At 43.5% G+C, this 23,402-nt stretch overlaps 1 protein-coding gene and 1 long non-coding RNA gene across 3 annotated transcripts; one reads left to right on the top strand and one right to left on the bottom strand.

Moving 5' to 3' along the window:
* The first annotated feature begins 1,309 nt into the window (after positions 1 to 1,309).
* On the top strand, positions 1,310 to 7,882 carry ZBTB42 (zinc finger and BTB domain containing 42). 2 transcript variants are annotated; one of them, XM_074291035.1, is made up of 2 exons: positions 1,310 to 1,972; positions 3,261 to 7,882. In XM_074291035.1, the coding sequence occupies exon 2, from the start codon at positions 3,275 to 3,277 to the stop codon at positions 4,643 to 4,645; it is 1,371 nt and encodes a 456-aa protein (XP_074147136.1). In that variant the 5' UTR covers positions 1,310 to 1,972; positions 3,261 to 3,274; the 3' UTR covers positions 4,646 to 7,882. The 2 variants fall into 2 exon arrangements, with proteins under 2 accessions (XP_074147136.1, XP_074147137.1); XM_074291036.1 differs by lacking the exon at positions 1,310 to 1,972 and adding an exon at positions 1,989 to 2,260.
* A 4,022-nt stretch (positions 7,883 to 11,904) lies between these two features.
* On the bottom strand, positions 11,905 to 22,892 carry LOC141556618 (uncharacterized). The gene is made up of 3 exons (XR_012486582.1): positions 22,485 to 22,892; positions 14,827 to 14,899; positions 11,905 to 12,102 (listed from the first exon to the last, which is right to left on the bottom strand). It is a non-coding gene; the product is annotated as an uncharacterized LOC141556618 (long non-coding RNA).
* Between the last annotated feature and the right edge of the window lie 510 nt (positions 22,893 to 23,402).

The raw sequence follows: 23,402 nt of genomic DNA, 5'->3' as shown, positions 1-23,402 counted from the left end.
CTAAGTGTGAATCTGTGAATGTGAACAAAGAGAAGCAGGAACAAGATTTTGTGGCCGTGCTGGGAGGAGTGTGTCTGAGGGAGTGTGGATCTTGTGTGAATCAAAGGTCAAGCTTTTCCCAGGGGTGGAAACGCAGCTAATTAAAATGTTAACTCCGATCTTTGCAGTTGGCACACAGTAGGGGCTTGGTAAATGTTTCTTTATTCACAAAAGGAGAAAAAGTGGACCTCAGGAAAGGATCTCCAGCTGGAAGGCCTTAGAAACAGAGAAGTCCAGGCTTCCACATCACTTCGGGTTAAATTCATTTATGAAGGATCCGCTACGTGAGGGAGGCTCTTGGGAACAGACTCTAAATAGATGCCTGCGAAGTGCCCCCACCCGGCGCTAAGCGCTTCATGGGCTCACGCTTTCTAAAGTTCGCGTACGGACCGGGTGAAGGAGGAAAGGGGGTGGGTGGGAGAGAGCACGCGGTGGTGAGGGCGGCGGCTCTTCAAAAGGAGGTGGCTCCAGTTCTGCTTTTAGGGGCAACCGTCAAATGATCGCCACAAGACCTCAGAGTAAAACGCCTAATTTTGCAGTTTAGGAAACTGGGGGCCCAGAAAGTTGCCCAAGTTCTTGCAGGTAGCGGGAGCGGGGGTGAGACTGGAACCCAGGTCCCTGACCTTCGGAGGCGGCTGGGCTGCCACCTCAGACAGCATCAGTGACATCTCCCACGCCCTGTTTTACAGTTCCTCGCTCCGTAAGACTTATATTTAGAAGGATATTGGGTCATCCAGTCCAGTCCCGTGTTACGGATGGGGAAGCTGGGGCTCGAGGAGCAGCGGGGGCTTGCCCGAAGTAGAGGGGACGTCAGAACTAGCCGGGGATCTCCGGTGTCCAGCCCCACGCCCACGGCTCTTTCCCCCGCTCCCGGAGCCTCCTCTGCTTCTCCCCAGGCCACTTTGTCCTGCCTTGGGTCAGCAGGTCGGGGAAGCCCCGAATCGGACTCTGCGGTCCGGGAGCACAGTGCTTTTCCCCGCTCCCGCACCTCGAGACCCCCTCCCAGGCTGGAGCGGAGCGCACGAGCGAACACTCGGCAGCCGCTGCGCGGTCCCGCCTCGGGCTGGTTCTAGAGAAGCTCGGCCAGTGGGGGGAGGGGGCACTCGGGCTGGGCACGACGGTCGTGCCCCGGGGAGGGGGGCGGTGGCCGGAGTGTGAGAAGTATCGCGAGAGCGGCCGGTTACCAACCTGCTCGGCGCGCGCACATATTCCTGAGAAAGCTCACTCCCGGCCGGGGGCCGAGCCCCGCGGGGCGGGGGGAGCCGGGCGCCCGCAGCTGGCTGGGCGCGGAGGGGGCGCGCACCGCTGGAGCCGCCGAAGCCTCCCAGTGGTCCAGCCCCTCCCTCCTCCCTTTTCTCCGCCTCCCGGGGGCCGCCCGGGGCTGGGACCAGCCCGCCCCGGGCGGAGGTGGAGAAGGGGGTGTGTGGGTGACCTCATTCCTGCCCCGCTCCTGGAAGTCCCCGGCATCTCCGCCCCTCGGCGCGTCCGTCCCTCCTCCCTCATCCCCGGGTCCGTCCCGCCCTCCCTCCCGGCTCCGAAGTTTGGCTCCCAGCTGCGCTGCGTGCGGCCGGCCCCGCGCACGGTTTGCTCCCGCCCCGGGCAGCTCCCGGACCGCTCCCCGCAGTCCGGCCCGGGTCCCGCAGCCCCCGCCGGGCCGCGGCCGCTCCGACGCGCACTTCCTGAAACTTTCTTTCCCTTTTTTTTGCGTCGGGGCCTGGCGCGGGGGAGGGAAGGGGGGAGAAGAGCAGAAACTTCGGGACCGCGGCGAGGGTCAGCCGGACTGGGCCCGGGGCCCGGGCGGGCGAGGGAGTGCCGGGGCTGCCGTCGCGCGGCTCCCAGTGGGGCTGGAGAAACTTTAAAAGGCGGCCCCGCTGTGGTTGGCTGGTAGCGAGATTCCGAGCAACATATGGCATTAAAAGGAGCGCAGCTGGAGGTAACATTTCTATCGCTGGGAAGTCGGAGCAGCTGACTCTCCAGCTTGCCTTGTAATTAGCAAACCGAGCACTCCTCTCCCCCGCCCCCTCTCTCCCTCTCCCCCTCGCAGCAGCCCTCCTCCCTCCTCCTTGCACACTCTCACACTCACTCTCCGGCTCCCCCTCGGCCCGGCGGTGGTGGCTGTTCCCGGCCCCGGGTGCTGGCGCCCGCCCAGGCGGAGGGTGGGAAGGAGGCGGGGAGGGGGGTGTCCATGCTCGGCTTGTCGCCCGGGGGGCACCCGGGGAAGGTAAGGGGGCTGCGGGGAACTTGGGAGTTGAAAAGACCTCCCTCCTCCTTTTCTTCGCTGCCCCCCCCCCACTCCGGCCTTGGGTCTGGTTCTGGCCCCGGCTCTGGATCTGGCTCCGGCTTGGGCTGTGGCTGCGAATCTGGCTCTGAGATCTGGCTCCGGCCGGGTCAGGGAGTCCAGGGTTTCGATGTAGCAAAGAAAAGTGAAGTTCATTCTCGGGGCGGGGGAAGTTTGGCTCCCATGGAGCTGGAGGAGGGGGAGGGAGGGAATAAAGGAGGGGGGATCTGGGGGGCTCTGCAAGGGCCTGGGAAGGGGTGGGGGAGGAGGAGGAGGGCAGCTTCTGTGACCACAGTAACTTGTACTTGTGGGATTTATCTCTTCTGAGTGAGACAGACAAAGGTTAGACTGCTGCTCTTCTTCTCTTCCCATTTTTCTGCCTTTTTCCCTTTCTTGCCCCCTCCGGATTTCGGTGTCTTTCCCTTTCTGTGTCTCATCTTCTTGTCTCTGATTCTCCTCCCAACTCAGTGTCTCTTTCTTTTCCCCTATCTCCTTCTCCCTTCTCACCTCCCCCTTCCCGTCTCCCCTTCTCACCCAGGCTCTGGAGCATTCTTCTATGTCTCACCCTTTCTTATCCTCACTCCTCTCCTCTTTCTCCCTCTATCCTAGGTCTTTTTCTCCTTCGGGTCTCTTGCCGGCTATCTTTTCTCCCCCCTGTTTCTGAAGCTCTTGTTTACTTATGATCAAGTTTTTCCTGCTCTCTAGCAGGTGCCGAGGGATGGGAGAGTTAGTTTAATACAAACCAAACTCCAGCGAACAATTATTCCTGACTGGCTCTTTGCTACCTAGGCAGGGAGAGGGAGGGAGGCAGGCAGACAGGCGGGCGAGCAAGGAGGGAGGGAGAGCGAGCCAGCTAGCGAAGAGAAGAGCCGACTTGTTTGGTTACAGCTGCTAGGAGGTTTGAGTTTCCAGGCGCATTCAAGTTTTTCCTGTTTGTGCCCAGGTTATGAAGGCAGAATGGAGTTCCCGGACCACAGCCGGCAGCTGCTGCAGTGCCTGAGTCAGCAGAGACACCAAGGATTCCTGTGCGACTCCACTGTGCTCGTCGGGGAAGCTCGGTTCCAGGCTCATAGAGCTGTGCTCGCTTCCTGCAGCATGTACTTCTACCTCTTCTACAGGGACCAGTTAGACAAAAGGGAGATTGTGCATCTGAACAGTGACATTGTCACGGCCCCAGCCTTCAGCCTGCTGCTTGAATTCATGTATGAGGGCAAGCTGGAGTTGAGCAGCCTGCCTATTGAGGACATCCTAGCTGCTGCCAGCTACCTCCACATGTATGACATTGTCAAAGTCTGCAAGGGTAAACTAAAGGAAAAAGAACTAGTGATTGAGGAAGAGAAGGACAGACCTTTCCTGGGCCCTAGCATATCTCTGGGCCATGAGTTAGACCCTGGCCAGCCAAGATTCAGTCCCCTTGAGTATGATCGGTCTGGGGCCCATCCCACTTGGTCTAACAACCTCTTGGGGTCTGCCTCGTTGTCCAAAAAAACAGAGCTGAATCCAGGTCCTGGGAAGGCCAAACCCTTGGATAATGGTGTGGGGGCCTCTCTGTCTCAGAGGACTGAGCTCCCAATATCCACTCCGGCCCCTGGTGACTCAGAGTGTGCTCTGGATCTGTCTCTGAAGCCCATTTCAGGGAGGGATGCCCTCCACACCTCCTACGTCTTCAGACAGCTGGCTTCTGATCATCGGCAGCAGGAAGCAGAGCTGATGGTGAAAGATGAGCAGGACTCATTGTCAGATCAGGAGGATGGCAAGGCAAGGAGTCCAGAGGGCCAACCCTTTGGGCCTGTGGCTAAAAGCTTGGTCACGGGCCTGGGTCACATGTTTCATGGCCAAGAAGATGAGCTAGATCCGGAGCGGGATGAGAGCGAAGATGACCTGGATGCATCAGACCTCTCTGCTTCAGAGGTGCTGGGGCCCCCTGGCCACATCTGCATCTGCCCCCTCTGCAGCAAGGTATTCCCCAACCCCCATGTCCTGCAGCTGCACCTGAGTTCTCACTTTCGGGACAAGGACGGTGGCTCAAGGGCTCGATTGTCACCAGAGGGGTCAGTACCCACCTGCACTCTCTGTGGAAAGACCTTCTCGTGCATGTACACCCTTAAGAGGCATGAGCGGACCCACTCAGGCGAGAAGCCGTACACTTGTGTGCAGTGTGGCAAGAGCTTCCAGTACTCGCACAATCTTAGCCGGCATGCGGTGGTGCACACTCGGGAAAAGCCTCATGCCTGCAAGTGGTGTGAGCGCCGTTTTACACAATCTGGGGATTTGTATCGGCACATCCGAAAGTTCCACTGTGGCCTTGTCAAGTCCCTGGTGGTGTGAAGTTTGCTGAAGGAGTTGGGGTTGAGCTGAAGTGTGTGTGTGCGTGTGTGTAAGAGAGATTTGAAGAATGGTTGTAGCTGCGGCACCCAGCCCGAGGGGCTTTTTGGTGTAAAGCTGGGCGGTCCTACTGCAGGACAGGGACATGCAGAAACTGTTGTGGAGAGGTGGTCTTGCATCACCACTCCCTGGAATGTCTGAACTAACCTCTGAGTTGAATTCTGAAGCTGCCTCTAGAAAAGCCTTTTTTCCAGTGATATGATTAGAGGCCAAGAAGACCTGTCTTTTGAAGTTCTTACCTCGTGATGTTTTTTTTTCCCTTGTTTATTTGTTTTTTCCTTAGCTCAGAAAGAAGAGATTGTGCTTCTTAGAAACTAAAATGCTTTCTATGCTGACTTCCCTATTTGTGCCAACTGGGCTCCGCGCAGCAAGCATTAGGAGACAGAGAGATAGAGAGACCCCTTTAAGTTCCACTTAACATTCTCTTCTTGATTGTTTCTCAGGAGGTTTTATGTGGTTGTTTCTCATTTCCACTATTCACTTTCTAGATTTCCTTTGAGTAAATGTCATTTTCAAGATTTCTTCTTTTACTGATCTTATGGATTGTTCATCTTCCTTCCCTGGGCCTTTTGGAATGTAAAGGGAATAATGGTAGGATTTGCCTTTTTCCTTTTGTTCTTTCCCAATGAAGAATATGTATATCATGCAGAATGATGTCTTTGGGAATTAGTGAGTTCTCTTAGGGGCTTGGGATCAGCATAGAAATGGAACCTCTTTGATATACTGGGAATAGTGGGGGCAGAATTTGGTTTTGGATGAGCCACAGAACAAACAAGACATTCCAAGTTCCTGGTTCTGAGTTGCAAAGATTGGGACTGGAGGGCTGGGGAATAGTAGCCATGGAAGAAGACCAGGAAAGTGGCAAGTAGAGTAATAGGTATGCCCTTGGAAAGGTAGGAACAGTTGTTATTCAAATTTGTATATTGAGGCAAGTAGTGGAAAGAACATTTGAGGTCCCCATATCCTGTCAAATGTAGGTTTTAAGGCAGAAAGAGCGGTAGTTCAAAACTCTATTTTAAAGACAGATTTAAACTGGGATCAGAAATAAATGGGTCCTTTGGAGTTATCAAAAGATCTGAGTTCACCCAAGTTGGAGCCACTTCTTTATGCAAAGTCTCAAGTGATTGGCCAGCCTCTCCTTATGGCATGGGATTTGAATGTACCTCTTAGAAGGCTTGCTGATGGAGTCTTAGAGGGAAGTCAGATTTAACTTTGTCAATCATTTTTCCTCTGAGTCTGAGTCCCTGAGTGTGTCTGAACAAACAACGTCGGGTGTGTTTGTGGATTTGAGTGTTGCTCAGCTGGCTGGTCTCCTAACTGAGGTGGGGCCGAGAAGGATTGACCACTGGCCACTGCTTCCTCATCATCCACTCCCCCACTTACCTGGAATTTCCATAAGGTTGCTTGTTATTAATAGCACTGAACTTACTTTCTCAAACACTTCAGCTTTTTCTAGGGAGGTGGGGTAGGATGAGGATTTCTTTTCTTTTTTTTTCTTTTTTTTTTTTTTTTTTTTTTTGCACATTTGTCTGTTTGCCCTCCCTGATCATGAGCACTGACTGGTAAGGAGATATATGGCTTCAGGAGGGTCATTTGGGAGCTGTTTAGCTGCAGCCTGTGGGAAGGCTCAGTTTCTTCAAGGAACTTCCGCTTGTTCTCCTCCTTCCCCGCCTACCCTAGCACCAGCCCCTTTTGAACTCTGAATGTAATGTGAAAATTCATTTTATTTATGGCATGTATCTCCTTTCATTACCTGACTGTACCTGTACTTCTGCTGAAACTGTTACATGGCTTTGGAAAATGTGGTGACCTGCATTGTCGTCCTGTGGACGTGTGACTCCATATCGTGGTCTTAGCCTACTGAGTAATATATCAATACATACTTTACACATATAGAATATATATATATATTATATATATATTTTTTGCTGTGATTGGAAATAGCACTGAGGACGAAGTCTACTAAAATTAAGTTATTTTCCTTTTCTCCTGATGAAACTTGATGTAGTATTTATTAGTTTTAATTTGAAGTGATACTGTAACTGCTAGAAACCTTTTTTTTTTTTTTTTTTTTTTTTTTAATTTTAAATGATCAGTTTATCTCCGCTGTAATGCTTCCCAAAGTTTCTTTGTTTGGTAAAGGAATGAGTAACTAATATATATTAGTATTGGTAAGAAGGGTAGCTGAAGTTTTTCTAAGTTTTTATTTTTTTACTTTAAAATTTTGCATAATGTTTTTTGTGATCTCTGTGAATAAAAGCAAATTGCAGACTCACATATTCCATACCAAGCCCAGTCCATACCCAAGTAGTAGTAAGACGGGGGACTGCAGGTAGGGCCATGTGTAACTGAAGCTTCCCTTCAGTGGATGCCCTTCAAGCAGAGGGTTGATTACCACTCACTGGTAATCACAGGGTCTGGAGCCAAAAAGGACTTTACAAGTCATGTCTAATTCCCTCCTTTTACAAATGGGGAAACAGGCTCAAAGGGAGAAGGGACTTGTCTAAATTTATCTAGGGAACTAGCAGCAAAGCCAGGTTTGGAACCTACATCCCCAGCCTAGACATGACAAAGGTACCTGAGACCATAGAAAGGCTTTTTGCCTTTGTGCAGATTGGAGCTAGATGATCCTTAAAGTTCTTTCCAACTTTGTGATGCTGTCAGCTTAGGTCTTTTAGTTTAGAAAAACCTACAGATCTGGCTAGGGAAGACAGGTGGGTGTCAGGGCTCCAAGGTGTGGTAATTGTGGGAAAAAATTAAGAAAATACTTGAACTCTCGCTGTAGAGATGCTGTCTTCCTGGGTCCTGCCATTGGACAGCTCTAGCAAGGACTTTTGCACTTGTGTCTGTATTCTGCTGAAGTGTGTGCCTGTGTGTGATTATGTGTGATTGTGTGTATATGTGTGTAAGTGTTTGAAGACCATAGGTCTGAGCACAGCTCTTCCCACAGTGGGTCACTTCCTGGTTGAACAGTTGGGAGATGCTGCTGCACACTCTCTCCCATGTGGGTGATTCCAGTCCTGCAGAGTTTATTTTCTTGGAGAGCGGTCCTGCCTTGACTCGTTAACACTGGGTTTGTCGTCATCTGCAAACAAATACTGTGAAGTTAATGTAAAAAAAATCATCAATTTTTAATTTTTTAATCAATGCAGTTCAGATTAAATATGTATATTTAAAAACTAATTTTTGTGGGAGAGTTTTATAGCAAACAAACCTACAGCCTGTAGTAAAGCTAATCGAATGAAATCTATTTTATCAAATGGTCCAATCCCTGTTTTCTAGTGAATTTCTTTCCTTCTGTAAATGGTGGTTGGTTAGTCCAAAAGAGACAATCGCAGAGCCTGTAGGGCCTTTGGGAAGAGCAATGATTTTCAAGGTGGTCATCTTCCATCTGCAGCTGTATCCATGTGTGCTGTCAAACTGTGACAATCTTGACTGGGAATTGCTGTCTCTCCATTTTTTGCAAAAATAATAAAAACAACCCACCCTCCTCCTAGTATTTACTGTTGGAGTCATCCTTGAAGCTGGGCCTTGCTTCTGGGAAATGTGGAGGCTAGGGTGGTAGCCTTAGGTCCAAAGAATAGTCCTTGGGATGAGGAGTTGTGGGAATAGGGCTCAAACTTTTTGTACAAAGCTGTTCTTTGGAGGTGGGGGGGAGGGAGAGGGGGGAGGGTTGGATTCCAATTAAAGAAATTAGCCAAAGTTGATTATTCCAGGGTGAGTGGGCAGAGAGTTGCTGGAATGGATGCATTAATAGGAGCTTTCCATTCTTCCTTTTGGGAAGAAAATGGCTTATTCTAATCTTGCAAATTAAATTGAAAATTATACCAGTTCATGTTGATCCTTCCCTTAATTTTCATTCCTCCCCCAATACCCACTGTTTTAAGCACTTTTACAATTTTCTCATTTGATCCTCACAACAACCCTGGACATAAGTGCTATTATCCCTCATTTTATAGATGACAGAACTGAGGCAAATAGGTTAAGTGACTTGCCCAGAGGGATACAACTAGTAAGTATGTAAGGTAGGATTTGAATTCAGCTCTTTTGATTCAAGACTTAGTTCTCTATCCATTTTGCCACCTACCTGGACAATATGATGTTTTGATCAAAAATAAAGGGTACCACTCCTGACTCGAACTATGTGTGACATTGGGCAAATCATACTCCCTTTTGGTCCTCAGTTATTACCTAGACCTAGAGTAGAGATGTCTGCCTTGCTGACCTCACTGAGCCATCATAAAGATTTCTATGGGTAATGATTATGAAGGCTCTCAGGCAAGATAGCAGTTTTTGTCCTGCAGACCCTAAGGTGCTTTAAGGGGGCAGAGATTGGTCTATCTCTAAAAACACAGAGATAGTATTCTGGTTGGCCCTGCTGAAGAGGGTTAAACGGACTGGGGCCAGATACAGGAGGGAGAGATCTTGTCACCATTGGAATCTCAACAAAAGGGAACTTGAGTGGTTGAAGGACTTGGACTGGAGTGGAGACTTCTGAAGTCCCAATTCTGAGAAGCTGAGGATATGGAAGACATTGCTTATGGGCTGTTATTTTGAAGTACTGATTGGATTCTAGGGTTCTAAGAATCCTTTTTGCCAATAACATTGTCAGGCAACTAATGTCCTAGAGGCTGGTGGTGAAGTACATAGAAATCAGGAAGACTGGAATTCAAATCTTACCTTCAACAGTAGCATAGTGACCCTATGCAAGACACTTAATCTGTTTGCCTCGGTTTTCTTATCCATCACATGGGGATAAAAATAGCACTTACCTCCCAAGGTTGTGAGGATTAAAAGAGAATTGTAAAGTGCTTAGCACAATGCCTGCCTGGTACATAGTATTATTTGGTCAATAAGTCATTGTCCAACTTTTGAGTTTTCTTGGTAAAGATACTGGAATGGGTTGCCATTTCCTTCTCCAGTGGTTAAACTAACAGAGGTTCAATCACTTGCCTTAGAGTCACACAACTAGTAAGTTTTTGAGGTCACATTTAAACTGTTCTTCTTGATTCTAGACCCAATACTTTATACACCGAACTATCTAGCTGCTCTGGCACTTAGTAGGTGCTATAAAACTGCGTATTCTCTTGCCCTGGTGCAACTTCAGGCTTGTGAAAAACCATGTGTGAAACTGTGAATCTAGGATTCCAGATGTTTTTATTTTCTTTTAAATATATCCATTGATTTCTTTTGTCTTTACATCATTACAGCATTTCCCCACTTCCCCTCCAGATTGAACCCTTCCTTGTGACAAAGAAAAACAATTAAGCAAAAACATATACTAGAAGGTCTGAAATATATTCAATATTAACCCCTCGTTGTCCCCCACCTCCCTGCCTTGAGGGAGAAGGTGTTGTTGCATTATCTTTATCCAGGGATCTTCCTTGGTCCACTTGGTTCTAATGATATGGAAGCCACACTGAAGAACCATGGTCTTCCTCTCCCCCTCCTCTTCTGCTGCTCCCTTGTCTCCTCTAGGCCATCTCTCTCCTTCAAATCCCTAGACAAACGTCACTGCCTTAAGGGCTTCCCAGATTACACAATTCGTTTGTGCTAGGACCTCTCTCCACACTTAAAGGCTTGTTTCTTTTTTTTCAGTTTTATTTTCAGTTCCAAATTCCCTCCCCTTCCCCTACCCACTGAGAAGGCAAGAAAAACAAAACCTATTGCAAATATCTCATGCAAAACAATTCCTACTTTAGCGGGAATTTGGAAGAAGAATGAAAGAAATTAAGAAAAGAAGGAACAAACAAGTTGAATCGGTATTCTGAGTCTATTCCTTCTCTTTCTGGAGATGGATGGTGGGTTTCATGATGAATCCTTTGGAATTGTGGTTGGTTATTATGTTGATCTGAGTTACCACATCTTTCAAAGTTAATCATCTCTACAGAATTGTCATTGCATACATTATTCTGATTCTACTCCACTTTGCATCACTTCATACAGCTCTTTCTGAAATGAATATCTGTTTGTTTTGCTTGTCTTGCTTTGTTCATAGGGGCCTTCTTAAGCTACTGCTTGGTGGTTTGTCATTACAACCAATTTTTATCATATTCCATAGGACCACTGAAAAGGGACTTTAGAAATTATCAATATTTGATTTGGAGGCAACTGGGGCTAAAGTGACTTGCCCAGAGTTACACAGCAAGTAAGTATCTAAGAAGGAATCTAACTGACTCTAGGGCTAACTGATCTATCTACTGCTGGACCTGGCTGCCCCTCAGAAATTATCTAATCCAATGATGTCATATTCACGTAGAAATGAGGCCATTGACTTAGAAAACAAATCTATGTTTGGTTTTTATGTTGTATTTGTTAAATATTTCCAAATTTATATTAATATATTCAATATATAAATATATTTATATTATGCATAATATAAATATATTTGTATTTTACATTTTTATTATATGTTAAATTATATATGTTGTGTTTTTGTATCTGACATGATATTATTCAGCCTCCACCAAGTGAAGAAACCCTCTCTCCCATCCCTGACTCTGTTTAATTGAGGTTTGGCCACATCTTCTAGCCATAGTTTTTCATGAATGGGTGATGTGATCAGAAATTCCTATGTGTGTGGGCCCCATGAATTTAATTATATAATTAATTACATTCAGCTTCAATTACAATTACTAATTGATCTAAGCCTGCTAACATGACACCTGGCAGCAGGCAGTTATAGTGGGGAAGTGGCAGGCAGGTGGGCAAGCTTTACTAGCCAGTTCTCTCATAAGTGCTAATTAATTAGTTTAAATGTCTCTATTAAAAAAACCAAAAAAAAAAAAATCCTGATGAGCCTTCACCCAGAGTTTGAAAGATTTTATGCTGTATGTTCAGGTAAGAGAATGTTATTCTGGGAGAATCTTATCTGTCACCTCTATAACACCATGGTGAGATTATATAGATCAACAGCATCCTCAAGGAATTTAGTACCAACCCTTCATTTTACTAAAGATGAACCTGGGATCCCCAGGGTAAGTGACTTGCATAAGGGAGTAGGCTGAGAATAGCTATTAGGAATCTTTTTGTTGACCCATACTACTTTATAGATGGAGAAATAACCAAAAGAGAACATAAGACTTAGCTCCTCCTTCCTTTCCAGTCTCAAACCTTACTCAGCCCCACATAACCTATCAGAACGAGATCCTTCATCTCACGACTTGGGCATTTTTACTAGCTGGAATTTTCTTCTTCATCCCCCTTACCTGGCTTTTTTTGGAATCCTGTTTGATTCTGAAAGCCTTTCCCAATGCCCCTTAATTTTCGTATCTGCTCTCAGTAAGTTCTCTCCACTTTATTCTGGCTTGTACATAGTTGTTTGCATGTTGTCTCTCCCAGCAGACATAAGTTATCAAAGAAGTCTTCTCCCATGCTTTGCTTCCTCAGAGCTTTTGTTCCTGGAACACAGTACACAGTTATTGAATACTTATTGCCTTCTTGATGGTCAGTACACAAATCAGTCAGTAACAGACTCAGGACTAAGCCAAAAGTCACATGACTTCCAGGCCAAGGTCATCTAATATATCTCCTCATAATAGCTAATTATGGTTAGTTAGCATTTCTGTAACTCTTTAGGATTAGTCTTTTTAATTAAATTTTTTTATTTTCAAAACATATGCATGGGTAATTTTTCAACATTGATCCTTGCAAAACCTTGTGTTCCAAATTTCCCCTCTTCCCCCCACTCTCCCCTAAATGGAAAGTACTCTAATGCGGTCACAAAGAATTGAATGAAGCTAAAAAAGACGACTGACCAACAAGTGAACAATGTTCAATATAGGACTGCCAAAGGCCAAACCCTTACCCAGCCTGCATCTATCCTCAGTCCCCTAGTCTGACATTCTAGGAATCTTTGAAGGTCATCTTCCCTCTTCATTTGATGAAATCTAAGATATCATTTAAAGCTCAACACAAATATTACCTTCTGAATCCCTTCTCCCCCTGGAAGACTTGACTCATGTAATATTGTTTATTATTAATATTTCTAAAAATAGTTATGGCTAACATAGTTATATAGTATGCAAAGTGTTCTTCATATATTATGTCATTTGGTTATATATACTACAGTTATTTGTGTCTAATTAGATTGTGAGCACCAAGGTAAGTCATGGAATAGCAGGAAATCTGGAATTTATAGTTAGCATGTGTAAGTTTAGATATTTGTTGGCTTCTTATTAGCTGAAGGACCCCGATCAGAATTATTACTTCTCTGATTCTCAGTTTCCAGGACTGTAGGATAAAGGGATTGAACTAGATAAAATCTCAATTTCTTTCAAGTTCTAAATTCTATGGACTAAAGATTCACGAGGGTAGAAACTCTTGTCGTCCCTAGTTCCTCCAGCATCAAGTAGGAGACGTTATACTCTGTAAGAACTTAATGAATATTTGTCTAATTAGATTAAATGAATGAATCTCCATTCACATGAGAGAAAACAGAGGTCTTAAGAAGTGGGATCACCTGAGCCAAGTTCAAATCCCAGCTCTGCAAATTGGTATCTATTATCTTGAGTAATAAATTACTCACCACTTTCTTTTATATAATAGATTATACTTCAGCTGGACTACAGCAGAGGGCCAGTAGGTGGCAGCAATGGGAATAGCCCAGTTATGAGAAGCCAAATAAAGGCTATTGGCTATCCTTTGGGGAACAAGTGGGGAGGTGATGGGAAGAAGAGAAGGCGAAGGCAGTTAACAACATTATGAGGCTATCACCTGAAGATGGCAGTGGCCCTGATGCCGTGGAAATATGAGCGAAAGGATGAGTTGCTCTTCCATATGCATGTAGACTGTACTAACAAGATCCTTACATGTATGGCCTGTGATCTCTATGAATATCCATTCTTCTTAATGATGACTAAGGGGAAAGCTCTACTGTCACTTCTCTTATAATAGTTCATTAAATACCTTTGTTTTGAAGTAATGGTTTCTTCTGGTGACTAGTAAAAGGGGTTTGTTACAAGCTTGCTTCTAAGTGACCCTGTAGGTAGCTTTTTTAAGGGTTCCAGGTATGTGATTCTCTGAACTTCTGATTTGAGCCTTCTAACTCCAAATCAACCCTGCTTTACTCTCTAACCGGTGTTTTGTCTTCTCAGGATCTGTCTGCCTTGGTGCATTTCCTTTACTCCACGATTTCTGCCCACTCTGCCCTTCCTGCCTCTCAGTTGACTGGAGATGCTTTCCCCTTTGCATCTTCATCTAACCCAGTCAAGTGCTTTTTATAGTTTTTACATCAAGAATTTTAAAACTGGATAACTGAGAAAGAAATGAACAAAACAAAATAAGACAAGACTTAGAAATAACAGCCTGGTAAGATCTCTTTCTGGGCTATCGAACCTCTAGAAAACTATAATTTAATTGTGGGCTGGCTGGCATGAGGGACAGAGAGGCCCATTCTCTGGCCTCTGTTGCTGACTCACTTTAGTCAAGTCCCTTTTTCTCCTGGGCCTCAGTTTTCCAACTATAAAATGAAGAGTTAGACCAGAGTGTATCAAAGGATTCAGAGAAAGTTGGGATACAATAGTTTAATATTTTGATGAGCACTTTGGCCCAAGAGGATCGAGAAGCTCTCAACCATGGAAGTCTGAAGACCCAAGAAGAAATGAATATAATGAGAAAAAAAGAAAAGCTGCCCAAAGAGACTGGCATGTATTAACAGGGTCTTATTAACAAACTCTGATTATAAAAGGATAAGTATAGAAGATGTAACCAAGGAAAAGTAATTAAGTATGAATAAGAAAGAGCAGCATGGCTGTATGGGAATAGTTAACATTATGAGAATAATGTGGAATCTTAAAGCCCAGAACAAACTGAGATTGGCAACAAATGATAAGGACAATGAAAGTTCTGTGTGTGTGTGTGTGTGTGTGTGTGTGTGTGTGTGTGTGTGTTTTATAGTGGTATCAAGGGTGACAGGAGGATTATAGAGAAAGGACAGAATCATTGGGTTGGATGGTGTGATAATGAATATATTGGCAAGAAGGCTCATACTACTTAAGTCTTATTTTGTTTCTGTTTTATCTCTCAGGGGGAAAAAAAGATTTTTAGCAGGTGCAAAAAAACCTTAAATAAGTGAGATTTATTAGCAATTAATTATCCTCAATGAGTTCAAACAGAGATCTCACCTGGTCTGTGGAACTGGGATTTTGCTCCAGGACACTGAAATTAAGAAGGCCTTCCCAATTTAAAAAGAGTAATCTGTAAAGAAGATAAAGTTAAAAATAGTTACATTTACATTTTGAGAGTGCTCATTCTTTTTCCATAGCATGGAAAAATTTTGAGCCTACCATTTCATTAACAAGAGTAGTTAAAATAGGAAGTTACTGCGGGCCAATGATTGTGCTCCATCCACATGGCTGAGTTGTACCCCAGTAAGCTATTTCTTGACCTAATCCCTCTCTCCCATGTAGCCTCTGTAAACAATGGCCTTCATTTGTTCCCTTCCACTCAGTTGAATCTGTTCCACTTGCTTCTTGTATTATTTTAACTTTATGAATTGTAAAATTGATTTGAGGGGATGTCCTAAAATGTCTAGGGCACTAAAACTGCTACTTATGATTCTGAATCTAAGTCATCATTTTGGAATGGACAGATTACATTGTAGGTTACTGGTAAAATATGATTTCTGAGTTACTGCTGATCTTTGAAAGATCTTAGAGAATTAGGGGCAGCTAGATAACACAGTAGATAGAGTACTAGACAAATCCATTCTCAGATACTTACAATCTGTGTGACCCCAGACAAGTCACTTACCCTGTTTGCTCAGTTTCCTCAATTATAAAATAGGAATGATGATAACATTTACCTCTTAGGGTTTGAGATAATTATTCCAGGAGTATCTGACACTTAGTAAGTATTATATAAATATTAATTATTATTATTATTCATTAGGAGAGATACCACAAGATTGGAAAAGAGCAAATTTTCCAATTTAAAAAAAAGGGAAAGAATTTTCAAACTATAGACTAGTAACTGCTTCTGGCAAAATTCTAGGTCATTTTGTAGGGGGAAGTTTTTTTCCAAAATTTAGAAAAGGGCATTGGAATCCCTAAGAGCTTCATGAAGAACAAATTGTGCCAAGCTAATGTCCTCTCTTTCTTGACCAGAGGAATGTTGTTGAAATAATATAATTAGATTAAACTAAAGCATTTGCAAAGCCTTCTATATACAGAGCCTTCATACAAAGCTTTGCTTGTGTATGAGATAGAAAGATACTGGTAGGTGATAATGCAGTTGGATAGATTATATCTGGTTGAATGGCTGTCCGCAAAGAGTTGTCATTAATAGGTTGATGTCAGTTTGGAGGGTGGTCTCTAGTATAATGCTCCTAGGATGCATTATTGAGCTTCTTTGGCACAGCATTTTTTATCAGTGACTTGGCTGAAGGCAGACTTGTCAAATGTGTGGGTAACACAAAGTTTAAAGGAATAGTTAATGTATTGGATGACAGAGTTCAAAAAGATCTCTCTGGGCCATGACTGATAGAATATGATGGAAGTTAATAGAATTAAATATAAAGTCCTCCATTTGGATTCCAAATGCATAAATGACTACACAACAGCTCCTATGAAAAAGGCCATCACAAAAGTTAAAACTATCTTATAAATTTCATTGAGAGGCATAGTGTCTAAAACAAAGGAAGTAATGTTCCCATTATACACTGCTCTAGTCAGACAACTTTTAGAGTAGTTGGTGTCTTAGGAAAAGTATTAAGCTAGAGATCATCCAGAGCAAACTGACCAAGATGGTGAAGGGCTTTGGGATGGTAGCATGTAAGAATCCTTTAGAAACATAACTAGCAATTCTGGTACTCAGAGCAATTTCAGTTAAGGGAGGAGGAGAGGAGCAGTGCTTTGTAAACTATGTGGTAAACTATGTGGGGTATCCCCAATTTCTTAGTCAACACATTAGCATGTCTGCCACTCTTTTCATAAAACAATTTATACAAAATTTTTTTTCTTAGTTTATATTCTTTTTTCAACCAGGTTTGTAATTTCATTGGTGTAGGGAACTTCGGATGAGGAAACTCTTTCTATTGATACTTATTGCAGCCTTAGTCAGAGAGGGTTGGCTGAACCAGTAAAAAAGTAAGTAATTTGCTCATATCACATAGCCAGAATGTGTCAAAGGCAAAATCCTCTGAGAAAGTCTTGAACCGGTCCAATGGTTTTAGGTTTGGGAGTCGAATTAAATGAGACAATTGTGGACCAAATAATCTGCAACTCAAGAAAGTTTTACTGAACAATTATATAGAAGGGATATTCATTAAAGATAATAGTGTTGATTTAGTTCAGCACTGTTCATTTCATTTCTGCATTTGCCATGATGGTATACCTATTTAGACAGATGACTTTGCTAGCTGTATTAAACAGTGGAACTTTAAAAAATATTTATTAACTTGATTAAATTATTTTCCAATTACATGTAAAAAGTTATTTTAACCTTCATTTTAAAAAAATTCTCTTCCTTGAGAAGGCAAACAATTTGATATCAACTATATAGGTAAAGCCATATAAAATATATTTCCATATTAGCAATGTAGCAAAAGAAAAGACAGACAAAAAAACTTCAAGAAAAATAAGAAAATAAAAAAGTATATGTCAGTCAATCACTGGGATTTTCATCAAACCTCAGAAGTGCCAACTTCTCACAGCCTAGAATTTTATATCTATGGTGTCCAAGATGCTGCACCAATGAGTTTGAGCAGTTAGGTTTTAAGAATGCTTTAATTGCCTAAAAACATTTTTATAAACTTTAATTGTTTGGTTTTGTTTTGTTTTACAACTAGTTGGTATAGTGGATGGAGTATCAGCCCTAGAGTCAAGAGGACCTGAGTTCAAATCTACCCTCAGACATGTAATACTTCCTGTCTGTGTGACCCTGGAAACTGGGGAAAGACATATGATAGTATTAAAAGGTGTCATGAAGAGTATAACGTTTTTATTGCTCTGATGAATCAGAGAACTCTTTATTTATCTATAAGCAAAATATATAATCAGATTTTTCAAAAGGTTCAAATGCTTGTTTTAGCAAACTATCACAAGCCAAATTTATTAACCATAATAGTTCAGGGCAAAGCAGTTCCAAATGTATTATATTTGTCCATGACCAATGGGCTCCTTTTCCATTCATATTTTTGTAAAAGATTTTGATAACTGCCTGGCATTTAGATATTAATTCAGAGGGATAGACATTCTATTTTAGTCCTAATCTCAATTTGCATTATTACAATCTTTTAGCCAAAAGGTAGATTTGAGTCATAAATGCTGGAGAGTTTGGAAAAAGATGCTACACAGAAAAGAAAAAAGACTGAAAGAAAGGAGCTGAGAATGCTTGAGCTGAGCACCAGTGACCATGTGGGAGATGTTATCCTCAGCCTTTCCTGGGATTTATTTGAGCTGAGCTAGAGAGAAGCATCATATAAAGTAGCAATGAAGAGGAGTAGGAGTCAAGAAAGGAAGGAATAGAAAGAAGAGAGTGGGAGAGGGAGGGGGGAAATAAGAGAGATAATTGAGGTGGACTATTAGACTTTGAACTTGAAAATAAGGATTATTTTTCTTTCCTTCCATCAAATCCCAAGATGGAACAATAATTTGGACCAAAACTTCTGCTTATAAACACATCTTCCAGGAGGGAGAGTTCCTAAACTCTTTCTACAAGTTCTCTTCTCCGTGCCATTACAAATTCTTCTTGCTTCTTTTATGTAAGCATTTCCTGTTACCTGATTTTACTTTATAGATAAAGAAACCGGGGTTTATTTCTGAAGACTTGTATTATATATTTAATCTAAACAGAAAGAGAGAAATACAGGGGCTAGCTCAAAATACACAAAATTTAAATTAAGGCAGTGGGTCTTTGTCTAAATATTAGGAAGTTTTACTAACTATGGGCTCTGAGCTATTGTAATTGTATCAGTAACTTTTATGTATATAAACTTCAAAAAATAAAGGATTCTATGAACCTAAGACATTGCATTGCTCCAATACTATTAGGAGCTAATTGTTGTAACTGGGTATTGCAGATTAAATCAAGAGGAAGGAGAAGGGAGAGAGAAAGGAGAGGGAAATAAAGAAGAAAAGATCACCCCATAAATCACCTCCCAGGGGGAAGATAGACAAGGCCAGGAAAGGATTTAGCTTTTTTTATTCCAAAAGGGAAGAGAGAATAGAAAGGATTGAGTACCAGCCTGCCAACTTCACCATCCACAGCAACACCCACCAGAGTTATATTTAGAAATAGCTAGATTTTTAAAATGATAATTGTTTCTGTAGCTCAGGGAGATGATCATCTAATGGGTTATAACTTGTATACAAGTATACAAGAGAAAATTTGATTTACTTATTTTTATATGTGTATCCCCCAATTGGGAATGGATAAAGGCCAGTACAATAGAGACTATGTGAAGAGTAAAGGTGAAGGGGCTGAGGAAATACTTGACCTGGAGCACAGTTCAATGATATGGATGGAAAGCCTGTTGAAGATAGGGGCTATTTTCTTGTTTTTATCTGCATCTTTCACTTCTTAAATAACTGAATTAAAATTTAAAATCCAGACAAAGTGTTCCAAGAAAAATTAAGTGAAGAAGAATCACTTTTAGTTGGAGGTGACCTGAGGAATTAAGAAAGACCACAGGGAGAAAAGATTACATGAGTTGAGCCTTGAAGGCAGAGAAAGATTTCAACAAGATAACTTCTTTGCTCGGTAAATCATTATTTATTCATTCAAGTCAGCCCCCTAAGGACATTTCTTGGCAAGATTTAGTTTGCCTAGTGCCAGTTACTGTAGATACTTGAAAGCAACAGGACTTTGTTTCTTTTATGCTGCTTATCCCCAGAAAGTAGTGGATGGAAGTTGTAAAAAGGCAGGCTTCAGCTAGCCATAAGGAAAAACTTATTAATGATGGATGTCCCAAAGTAGAATGGGTTAACCAAGTCAGCACTGAGTTTCCCATCTTGGGAAATCTTCAGGCAAAGAGATCTCACTTTTTGGGGCTGTTATATTGGTGACTGAATTACATATATATATATATATATATATATATATATATATATATATATATATATATATATATATATATATACACAATTTCAATACATTTCAATTACATATACAAATTGGACTAAAGGACTCCTTCCTTCCTAACTGATACTCTACGAAGTTCTTCGAGCAGGAGTCTTTTCACTTTCCTTCTCCCCTCGACAGAGGAACACATGTCTGGGCACTCAGGCAATTAAAAAAGAGGTACTGAATTGATAAATTGATCTTCTGAGGGACTGGTTATCCAACAATATTTATTAAATGTCTATTGTCTAGAGAGCTTTGTGATTTGCATTAGGAAAAAGAGTTCAGATTACACAGTCTCTGTTTTCATGACATTTACAGGGGAATGTATCAACAGATGACTAAAATCCAAAAATGATACATGATAACTACAGAAGAGAAGTTCAGCCAAGTGCTTGAAGACTCAGAGGAGGGAGAATTCATATCTATTTAGGGAGAACAGGGAAGGGTTCATGGAGGAAGTGGTACCTCGCATGGGCCCTGAAGGAAAAAGGAATAAATGGTGATAGATGGCAGAGGATATTTTTGGAACAGGAAACAATGTGAGCAAAAGGCAAAAAGGCATCTAGAAAGCACCTTAGAAATGACTTAGAGGTCATCTAGTAGTTTCTTCTTTTTACAAACAAGGAAACGGACCCAGAGAAATTATGTGATTTGCCAGTCACATAGTAGTGAGTAGCAGAAGCCTTCCAATTGCAAGACCAGCGAACATCCTGATGGGCAGCATCTGAGGAGCAGGGCTGGGGCCAAGAGAAAGCCAGAATCCCAGACGGATCGGCCTGGGTGGGGGTGGGGAGGGAAGGGAGGAGTTAGCTCCGAAAGGCCGAGTGAACAAAGACTCTGGGATGCCTGGGAGGCAGGGAATTAGAATCACAAACCGCAACGGGCTCTGCAAACCTCGACGGGCTCGGAAAACGGCTAAAGCAGCTGCCAATTTGTGCTAATAATTTGTGACGGGGAGAAGAGGGAGCAAGGGAAAAAGGCCAAGGTCAAACCCATTTCAGTCACAGTTCCACCGAAGAGTTCTGTCCTTGGAGGCCTTCATATTCCCTCGTTCCCCATTAGGTCTCCCTCCCCCTAAACCCATTTTGGGCAGCAGCTGTTATTTCAGGAAGACCCTGGGAGCCAGGAGAAAGGGCTGTTAGACCAAGGGACATGAGACAACACAGACAGAAAGAAAGAGAGACAGGGAAGAAGAGAGACAGAGAGAAAGACACAGAAACACAGAGAAAAAAGAAATGGAGAAAGAAATAAAGGGAGAGACAGAAAGGGAGAGAGAGAGACAGACAGAGACAGAGAGGGAAAAACACAGAGAGACAGAGAAGGAGAGAGAGAGGGACAGACAGAGACAGAGAGGGAAAAACACAGAGAGACAGAGAAGGAGAGAGAGAGGGACAGACAGAGACAGAGAGGGAAAAACACAGAGAGACAGAGAAGGAGAGAGAGAGAGACAGACAGACAGAGACAGAGAGGGAAAAACACAGAGAGACAGAGAAGGAGAGAGAGAGGGACAGACAGAGACAGAGAGGGAAAAACAGAGAGACAGAGAAGGAGAGAGAGAGAGAGACAGACAGAGACAGAGAGGGAAAAACACAGAGAGACAGAGAAGGAGAGAGACAGACAGACAGACAGAGACAGAGAGGGAAAAACAGAGAGACAGAGAAGGAGAGAGAGAACAGAGATAGAGAAAAAGACACAGAGGCCAAGGGAGAGAAAGAGAGAGAAGGAGAGGGAAAGAGAGAGAACAGAGACAGAGAAAGACACAGATACACAGAGAAAAAAGAAATGGGGAAAGAAATAAAGGGAGAGACAGAAAGGGAGAGAGAGAGACAGACAGAGAGAGAGAGAATCACAGAGAGAAAGAGACAGACAGAGACAAAATACTGATAGAGACAGACGTAGAGAGAGAAATATACAGGAACATTGAGATAGACTGAAACTGAGACAGAAACTGAGATAAAAGAAAAATCTAAAATAAGATAGGTACACGGAGTCAGAAAAGTACAGAGAGGGCCAGGGTGAGAAAAAAAAGCAAGCAAGAGTCAGGGGCAGAGATGGCTGGACAGTCAAAGCAAACCCGCCATGGGACTAAGCAGACAGACACAGACAGGTGCAGGGACAGAGAAAGAGAAGTCTGGACAAAACGAATCAGAGAGAGCCGGGTTGGTGGCTTATTCCTAAATGACCTCAGTGTGACATTTGGCCCCACGGACCTCTCCAAGGCCTCTGGGGTTGGGGGCAGGGGAGAGACATCTGAAGGAGGCTGTGACTCTGCGTCTTCCAGGTCCTCAGGTCCCGGGCTTGTGAAGCGAGAATTGTGGCCGTCTCATGTCTGTGAGGCTGGGGGAGGGGTGGACAATTCTCTCATTGTGCTGGGGGGTCAGTCATGTGGAAGTGAGTGAGTGTGAGCTTCTCCTAGGGCCAGCTGCTAGTTCCTGGCAGGCTGGTTAGCTGTCTTCCCCATCCCAAGGGTCTGTGCCAGCCTAGCTCCTAGGAGAGAGCAGCAGGACGGGATGGTCTGAGCTCGGCCCAGTCTGCCCTCCGGCAGCTCCCGGGGCCTGGGCAAAGTGTTCATCCTGACCGTTAGGGAGCACCCTCAGGTGAGTTCTGGTCACCCGAGCAGGAACGGGCCCCTCAGCTTCACAAAATGGATTTGTCTCAAGAGCAGGCGACCTAGGAGAGAGAGGATAGAACTTTTCTGCAACTCTTAGGACCTACTCACAGGGTTGGAAAGTCTTCCACAGGATTCATTTCCAAAGATGCTCAGGGACCAGTCCTCCGGGCATAGGGAACAATAAGGAGCTCCATCAGCTCAGCAAAGGGAGTGCCAACAAAAAGCCAAAGCTCGGGCTCTTGGAGCCAGGGAACGCGCTCCATAGAATCATCCCTGGTCCCTGATCAGTCAGAACTTCAGAGCTGAAAAAGCCCCTCAGAGTCTTCAGTCCGACACGACGTCCCTGATAAGCCATCCTTCAGAATGTTGGAAGGTCCCTCCCGAACAGGGAAAACACACCTTTTTTTTAGGTAACACTTTTAGGGAGTCCTAATCAATAGGAAATTTTATCTTACATAGAGCTGAAAAGTCAACCTTCTTAACTTCCTTCAATGCTTCCCCTCGGGGGCAAGCAAAGCAAAGAGAAATAGGAAGTATGTGTCAATTTTTGAAGTTACATTTTAAGGATATTATTAGGAAAAAAACCCTCTTTTTTCTTAAAAGTATATTGCTTGACTTCGGCCTATCTATTGGTAGTTTACATTGCAACAAATAACACACTCTATAGGTTATTCAATAGTTAACAAAAGAAGATGTACTTCACCATAGCACCCAATGAGGCTAACTAAGCGTAGATATTCTGAGTTGATTGGGCTGGGCAAAGCTCCCTTTCCTAAATTTCCCATCGTTTTCCACCAGTTAAGCATCAGAGGAGGTGCCTGGAGTCCTTTGTGGCTGTTTGGAACTCAGTGAATGAGGAAGTGATGTCATCAGTACCAGCTTTTAGTTCCCTGAACCACCAAAGTCTTGGAGACAGTTTTAATACCTTTTAAGGAAAAACCAAAAACCAACCTAACTTGCATGAGGGATGGGGTTCTGATATTGCTCCTACCACAGATATAGAATTAGATAAATTCATAACAAAAT

The sequence above is a fragment of the Sminthopsis crassicaudata genome, chromosome 2 (assembly GCF_048593235.1).
Source record: "Sminthopsis crassicaudata isolate SCR6 chromosome 2, ASM4859323v1, whole genome shotgun sequence".
Lineage (NCBI taxonomy): Eukaryota > Metazoa > Chordata > Mammalia > Dasyuromorphia > Dasyuridae > Sminthopsis > Sminthopsis crassicaudata.
The sequence above is the reverse complement of the archived record's forward strand: the minus strand, read 5'-3'. Positions and strand labels throughout refer to the sequence as shown.